Below are 8,357 nucleotides of genomic sequence, written 5' to 3'. Positions count from 1 at the left end.
TTCGGGCTGTCAATCAAAAATGTACTTGTCGGGCTCGGGCCGAATTCTGTCGGGCCTAACTTTTCAGGCCTAATTACAGCTCTAGTAAGGCTCTGCTGTGCAGTTCGATCACATGTGGAGGGTATGGAGATGTGTCAGCTGGAAGTGTTTGAAGCTGCTCCTCCACTTTACCCCTGCATTCTACATGAAGACAAAAATGACTCCTGAGGCTTTATCCCTGGAGACAACCACTTCCATTGGCTTTATCCACAGTTCTAAATTTTCATTATGCCTTCCACCATAAAATATGAAACAGCGCTCACTGCCATCATCAAAAAAATATTGTAATAACTGCTAGCTACGTAATGTTAGCATGCTAGCTGGTTAATCTGGTGATGGTGAACATGGTAAACAGTATGTCCCTTGCATTGCTGTCAGCATGTTAGCATTGTCACTGTGAGCATGCTGATGTTTACTGTAGATTTACTGTAGCTAGCAGCTAAGTACAGCCTTACAGAGCAGCTAGATAGCAGGAGAACTATGTGAACACAATAACAAACTCAAACATTTATTCTAGCTTCAGGACAGATACAAAATCAAAACTAAAAAAGGGCAGTTAAACTCAACACAGAAAGACATAGACAGATAAACCAATAAATAAGAATCAAATCCAATAAGAAAGTGATTGTTTCTGAAGATCTGATCACCTCTACTTTAGAGTATTTGTATTAACTTGTATTAAGTCACGGTGCAAGGACAGTAATCTCAGCCTCAACACAGACAAGATGAAGGAGATGATAGTGGACATGAGGAAGGAGAGGAGATCTCATCGGCCACTGTTCATCCGGGGGCTCGAAGTGGAGAGGGTGAGCAGCTTCAAATACCTGGGCGTCCACATCAGTGAGGACCTCAGTTGGACATATAACAGCACACCGCTGGTCAAGAAGGCCCAACGGCAGCTGTACTTCCAGAGGAGGCTGAGGAGGTTTGGCATGTTGCCTAGGATCCTTTGCAACTTCCACAGCTACATCATTGAGAGCATCTTGACCAGCTGCATCACTGTCTGGTATGGCAGCAGGACCACTAGACTGAAAAACTCTTTCTTTCCCTCTGCCATCAGACTCCTAAACAGCTGAGGAGTTTATTACCAGGAATATGTCATCTACTGTCGACCTGTACTGTTTACATTCTCAGTTTGCACATGAATAATTGCACATTTACTGTTGACTGCTGCACATGCTGCTCCCATGCAGCATACAATCTCTATTCTTATATATTTTTATTATATTGCTGCATTTGCTGCTTAAAGTGTCTTAGATTTTGTGTTACTTATTTATCTACTTTATATTTCATTTGTATTTTGTGGCATTCATGTGGACGGCAAAGCAAGAATTTCATCGTACAGGGAAACGTGTTTCCTAACTGTGCATATGACAAATAAACACTTTGACTTTGACTTGACTTAACTTGGCTACATGTTGTATTCCCTCGCCTCGCCTTTTAGTGGTGCTGGACGACACCAAGCGCGTGGCCAAGCGGCGTCTGATTGAGGAGAATCGAGAGAGGAGGAAAAAAGAGGAAATGGTGAGGATGCTGCAGACCAGGCCGGAGCCAAACACCACAGAGTGGGAGCTGATCAGGATGGCGACAGAGGCCCACCGACACACCAACGCCCAGGGCTCCAGCTGGAAACAAAAGCGCAAGTTCCTGGTAAGTGTGTAGTTATGAGCACTGTTGCTTAGTAATGAATAAGAATGTTTATATAAGAAAGACGGGGATAAGGAGCAGAGCTGTTCAGTTTATGGGTGATTTTTCATTATGAAAAACTCCTAACTCACATTAATTTGTTGTAGAAAGTGGTCCAGATGAACATTTCCATTCTAACTAGCTTTCTGTAGATTTGAATGATTTTTGGTGCACGCCTCTGCAGAGGTGTGAGGCAATGATACTGCATCAGGTTAAATTGTCAGGTGCACGCCGGTGTTCCTAAAACAACGGGCAGCAGCAGTTGCTCTGACACCCGCAGCCCATGGAGACACTTGAGATGCTATAAAACTTCTTAGCACCCTTGGTTCATTGGGTTACCGTTATTTGTGTCAAAAATCACTCTGCTTCTCAAAGTCAGAACTCAGTCAGATGTGAACATACAAGCATGATGAAAAAGGGGATTCAAACAGTAGCCCTCAGTGAAACTCAGTTGTTTCATTTTGCATGAGGATTTTGTTTGTGGAGGGCCCACAGTGTTATACTTTGAAAACCCATGCTGTACATGATTGTTCCAGTTTGGTCTGCTATACTGTAATGTGTATATTTATATACCTGCACTTACACACAAGAAACTACAGTAAAGCATTGACATGGATAATTAACGTGAATGCGCTTCTGCTTTATTGACGTTGATGTGGTTGACTGCAGGTTGTCAAGCTACTGATTCCAGTATTAGCTGGGACAGCTGCATGACAAAGAAGGTCAAGAAATTAGAGTTTTGAAAAAAAGGAAGGAAAGAAACTAGCAAAATTGGGTTTAGATCATAAAGTTATATCAGCACGGCTTTCGGCAGATTGAGAGAGCTGACAGAAAAGAGGGACTTACAAACGGACGCTGATTTGGCAATCTGTCTGCTTGACTGGTATGCTGTAAATGTATTATTTATAGATGGACGATAAAGATTTAAACCATTCCCCTTTGTGCTTGTAGCTAAATCATCCCAGAACATGTTATTTGCACTCAAGTGTGACTGTAACAGCAGCTGGCTAAGCTAAGGATGTCACTGTGTTGCTACTTTCAGTTACAATAATCAGACAGTTACATCCAGGCAAATTCATACATAAGCCACTGATCAGTCTGCTGCAGTTGTCAAATCAATTTGTGACTGTGAATTACATAATTTTAATGCCCACCAGCTAAATGTGTTATAGTCTCCACTAATTTGGTGATTTTTCCCTGGGAGTCTAGCTCTCATCAGCCCGGTTTGGGGCCTGCTGCAGCTCATAATTAGGTGATATGACCCTGCTGTGAGCCACTCTCTTCAGTTACTATATTGATGTGGCTACATTTGACAGTATGTTTTATTCCATTTGAGACATGTTTTTGAACAGCATGTGTCCTCTGTGATAGAGTGGTGAAGTGTTGTTTCTTGTTTTTTGTGACAAAAAAAACAAGGCTGAGTGTTTAGTGAGCTCGGTGAATTATATTATTTTAATGCTCACCAGATGCATGTTGTCCGCTAACTTGGTGAATTTTTTTCAGACTGGGACATTGTGTGAGTGATTTCGTGTTCGCGATGGGATTGGTGGAGTGAGGCAGAGTAAAGTGGGCAGAGCTTGGCAGAGATTGACTCCAGAGGCTCATGCTAGCGCTAGCTTGATTTTCAAATGTTACCAATTATAGTTTTAATCAAAGCATATACACTTAACAAAGATAATTAATTAATTATGTAATACTTTTATTAAAGGCCATCTAAATCTAACTACTCTTTGGGATTTCAGCCTGTAAGTCTTCATCGCAACTTGATGAGTTTGTCATTCTGATTATATTAAATACTTATAAATTAGTATTTGCAAATTAGTGCTTTGCAGTATCCACACTCGTTATTTCAAGAAGTTCAACCCACAGTACTGCATGTTGAAGGAGGTTCTGCTTCAAGAATCAGGTCAGAGGAAAGTGACTTCTTTTCATTTTCGAAAGGAACTGTTCTGACAGCTCTCCGTTTCGGCTCAATCGCTGCCTTTCCATGTGATCGGAGCCACATGCTAACACACCGCCAGTGGGTACTTTGAGACAAAGGTTAGATGACAGTTACCAGGCAACCATCAGGTTTATAGTCAAATACAGATTTTGAAGGTCTCCTGAAAAATTGCTGAGGTGGGAGCAACTGGTTCAAGGTGAACAAAGAAGATAAAGAAGCCCATGAGAAAAGAGAAGATTCCATATTTGAAAGAAAGTGCAGATACTGTGTGCTGCTACAGAAGCATTTTACCGTGGTTTGTATCTTTCATGAGGCTTATTGTCCTTCATCCTAATATCCTGCGATGACCCCCAGTGTTCCCTCTAGTGATTAACCTAGCCTCTCTGTCAGTGCCTAGCACTAAAGCTGTTTTCTGTCTGTTATAGCTCTCAATTATGGCCAATTTTTTAAAAAGTAAGGAATGTACTGTTAAAAAGAAAGAAGAAGAAAAACATAGAGAATAAAAGCCAACATATGAGCCATCTGTGCTTTTCATCAGAGCTCATGGTCTTTATTTATCAAACTCACTCAAATATCAGCATTTCCTTCTCACCTATAATCAGTGAAAGGTTTCATTACCAGTGTGACCTTTTGTTTCTAGCCCGATGATATTGGCCATGGTCCAATAGTTCCCACGTTCGGCGGTGATAAGGTGGACCTGGAAGCCTTCAGTGAGTTCACTAAGATTATGACACCTGCCATAACTCGTGTTGTCGACTTTGCCAAGAAATTGCCCATGTTCTCAGAGGTAAGTTCACTGGGTGGTGTGTGTGTGTGTGTGTGTGTGTGTGTCTAAACACTCAGCCTTTTATTAACCTCTCAGTATTAGTAGTGCTTAACTGTTTGGCATGGGCTGCTTCTGTAGGCACTCAGTCCTAAAGCTAGCACTTTATTCAGTACAAACAACATCTATCACATGTCTGTCTGTCCTGGAAGAGGGATCCCTCCTCTCTTGCTCTTCCTGGGGTTTGTTTCTTTTTCCCCCATTAAAGGGTGTTTGGGGGGATCCTTATTTGATTTGAGGGTCAAAGGCAGTGGCTCCCACACTTTTGTAGACCACAGCACCCCCTTAAAGGAAAGTTGTCATGTCATCCCGATTGTCAGTATTGTAGTAAATTAAATCAAAATCAGCAGCAGCTTTATTGGCCAGGTGTGTTGGACACATGAGTAATTTGACTCTGGTACAGTGGCTTTCAGTGTGTATGTACAATACTCTGCCATAAAGCAACGAGTAGACAAGTAAATAAAATAAGGCTGTGTCCTGCCTGTCTAAGTCTTTACAGTACATTTTTCCAATTATAATTACAACACTAGCATTAGCGATACATTACACTGTTTCTTGATCTACATGTCCTCTACATAGATCATGAGCTGGGGCCTGTTAACTTTAGCCTGAGTCCTTTATCTCAGAATTACTGTATGTACAGTGAGGAAGAAAACCATTATTCACAAAATGGCGCAAACACAAGAATGGCCTTTTCAAAGAACATGAAATGAATAATAGCAACACATTCTTTGGTTAAATGAAACAACAATACATGAGTTTGGACCAGATGGGGTCCAAAGCTTGGCATAGAAAATATGAAAAAAAAAGGAATTTCAATTTGCTGAACTCTGTTGCAATTGGATAAATATGGATCTTTAATTAGAGTTGAGTTGAGTTTGGTTTAGTTCATTTGCAACCTCCCCCAAACAAATCCAATCTGTATGTACAGTACATAGATGCTGCACATACACATTGGGCAATATAGTGCAATAAATAGGAAAAAAAGATTCTGGACACAGCTTCTGTTTGAGTTTTTTACCTGCACTTGAGCTTCATAAGCACAGTTAACTGACTTCTTTTGTCTGCAGCCTTTGTTATTTTATTTGCCAGCTGTTTACACCAAATAATTGTTGATGCCTTGCGCAGTCTCTCCAGATCCTCGGTCTATTCTGTGTCCCTGGATGATGTGATGACTCGCCACTCACTGGTATTCCTCTGCTCTATGCACAAACAATATGTGTGCCTCACTTGCGTTGCACCTAACTGACTGCCATCATCACATATTGTAGGAGCAGCCCGGTTACATTTGTTTTGGAGTGAAAATGAAAGCGCTTTCTCCGCACTCCAAACTAATTGCGTTGGGGATTGAATGCGAGCTACGATATATCATCCGAATGGACATTTCAAAAGTAGAGTCACCTCTTGCTGAGGACTGATGTGATGTTTGCATATTTCACCAATTGACGCAACAGTCAATCAACACAAATAAAGTAATCAAAACAGTCTTATTATTAATATTCTAATTTTTAATATTATCATTCTCTGGTCACTTTGGGGGCAGAACAACAAGCTCTCCTTTCAGCTTTGTTTTGATCTCCACCAGCTCCACTATGTTCGCCAGCTGGTGACTAAATACAGGTTGATTACTATAAGCAAACCCTTTCACATTAAACATACTTAAAAACATAATAATAATAATCTAATTATTTCACTCCTTCATTTTTTAATTACAGTGAGCCATAACCTGCTTTGCATTTATCATGAAAATAGACAATAACTTCTCAAATAGTGGTGACTTTTAAATTCAAATGTGTTTGTTTGTTTTGCTTTTTCTTTTCTCTCTCCGCAATTCACTCACCTCACTGTTGCCAAGTGCTTGCTTAATGGGAATTTGTTGGGTTTTTCTCTGTAATACTGTGAGGTATAGCCCCTACTGTGTAAAGTGAGTTGAGATAATTTTTTTTGTTGTGATTTGGTTCTGTACAAATACATTGAATTGAAATTCTTTGTATGCTCATGTAATTTCCTTTGATAATATTTCATGATATGTTGCTGTGCTGTTTCCCAGCTGCCTTGTGAAGACCAGATCATCTTGCTGAAGGGATGCTGCATGGAGATCATGTCGCTGCGCGCTGCCGTACGCTACGACCCGGACAGTGAGACGCTGACGCTAAATGGCGAGATGGCGGTGAAACGTGAGCAGCTGAAGAACGGAGGGTTGGGCGTGGTGTCGGATGCCATCTTTGATTTGGGCAAGAGCCTGGCTCAGTTTAATCTGGATGACTCGGAGGTAGCGCTGATGCAGGCTGTGCTGCTCATGAGCTCAGGTGAGGAAGACTCAATGTCATCAGGATGCTGCATGTAAAGACTTTTGATGGAAAAAATATGATCTTTCAGCTTAAATAGACCTTAACTTATAAATATTTGTTTTACTAATCCTATTGCTAGCTTTTGGTGTTACACCATATGTAATAGTTCCAGTTTTAATTTCAGTATTTTGTTTTTCTCATGTCACTTCTTTACAGCAGAGTTTATCTCGAGCTTCAGAATCAGAATCTGTGGCCAAGGTGGTCTGAGCAAAAAAAAAAAAAAAAAATGTTTTTATTTTATTCTACTTTTAAGGTTGGGAGGGAATTAGCTTTTACAATTTAAAGTTATTTTCTAATTATTTGTTAATAATTACTACAGTTAAAAATATTACTGTTTGGATTGTTTCCAGCCAGTCATGGGATAAACTACCATGGTATATTTTAGGGGTGTAACATTCCTGAACTGTGACCAAAAACTGGGATACAATATAAAAACTGAAAAAACCGTGATACCAGAAGATGGAACCTGGACCCCCAACACCCTGCCACCCCACCCTGCCTGCCCCAAACCCCAGACTGCTGCCTCCACTGCAGGTGCAGCCTGTTAAGTTCTCATTACATTGCTAATTTAACAAAACTTATTTTTCCTTTCACAATTACTACTACAATATAACACGTAAATCACCACATAGTTTTTCTAGTAAGAATTTGTGTCTAGTATTCTCCGCTTTGGTGTTCCAAATTATTAGTGATTTAATAAGAACTAGAATTATTTTTTCAGTTTCTTTCACAAAAAAAAGAAACAAACCATGGATTTGGAAGACTGTTATACCCCTAGTATATCCTGTCTTGGAGTTCAGTTGATTAAATCCAGAGGATTGACTATCACTTTGACATTGTGGTAGAGAGTACTAATCTCATAGTTGAACAGTCCAGACAGTTTGATAGCACAGAGTATCCAGTCAATCAGTTTGATGTAAAATATTGCCTGCATTTGTTGTCTCTCTATCTTACATCCAGAACACAAGTAGTAATAGGCAGCAGATGAATAGACATAATCTGAAAAACTGATTTTAGTTGAACTGGGCCAAATTATGTTTGGTTTATTCAGGGCTGGCTAGGGTCCCATTCTATTGCTGTGGCTCATGATCAGTGTCCCCTGACCATATGAATTCAAGTGAACTCATAACACAAGTTTGGAGAGGTTTCTAAGTCCATTTCAGCTTCCACTAAGACCTTTACTGGGCATGTTCAAATCTGCACCGCAGTGTCTGGATCAGACCTGTGCCCAGTCCTGGCATATTTTATCTCTAAATGGATTGGTATCAGCTAAATACATCTAGATCCACTACCATTCCCTTTTTATTGTAGATTATTTCACTCCATACAAGCCAACTCTTCAGAACATATTGTCTTGTTTTTTTAGTCACCTCGTCACTCTTTCAAAAAGAGATGAAAATGTCATTGTTCTCTCCTCTCTGTCACCTCAGACCGTTCTGGGCTGACCAGTGTGGAGAAGGTCGAGCAGTGCCAGGAAGCCTACCTGCTGGCGTTCGAGCACTACATCAATTACCGC

The 8,357-nt window shown here is 40.5% G+C and overlaps 1 protein-coding gene across 2 annotated transcripts in view; it reads left to right on the top strand.

Annotated features, from left to right (window-relative positions):
• The window catches only part of LOC109951451 (thyroid hormone receptor alpha), a 64,513-nt gene extending 56,156 nt beyond the window's left edge, over window positions 1-8,357 (top strand). Inside the window, exons 7-11 of one of the 2 annotated variants that reach the window (XM_020585965.1) lie at window positions 1,484-1,689; window positions 4,308-4,454; window positions 6,541-6,799; window positions 7,192-7,375; window positions 8,272-8,357. In XM_020585965.1, coding sequence (XP_020441621.1) covers window positions 1,484-1,689; window positions 4,308-4,454; window positions 6,541-6,799; window positions 7,192-7,226 — 647 coding nt within the window. In that variant the 3' untranslated portion in view covers window positions 7,227-7,375; window positions 8,272-8,357. Of the gene's footprint in view, window positions 1-1,483; window positions 1,690-4,307; window positions 4,455-6,540; window positions 6,800-7,191; window positions 7,376-8,271 lie in introns of those variants that run through there. The other variant, XM_020585966.1, reaches the window with a different exon arrangement.

This window comes from Monopterus albus, unplaced genomic scaffold (genome assembly GCF_001952655.1).
Source record: "Monopterus albus unplaced genomic scaffold, M_albus_1.0 scaffold389.1, whole genome shotgun sequence".
NCBI lineage: Eukaryota > Metazoa > Chordata > Actinopteri > Synbranchiformes > Synbranchidae > Monopterus > Monopterus albus.
This window is presented reverse-complemented; position numbering and strand designations above follow the sequence as displayed.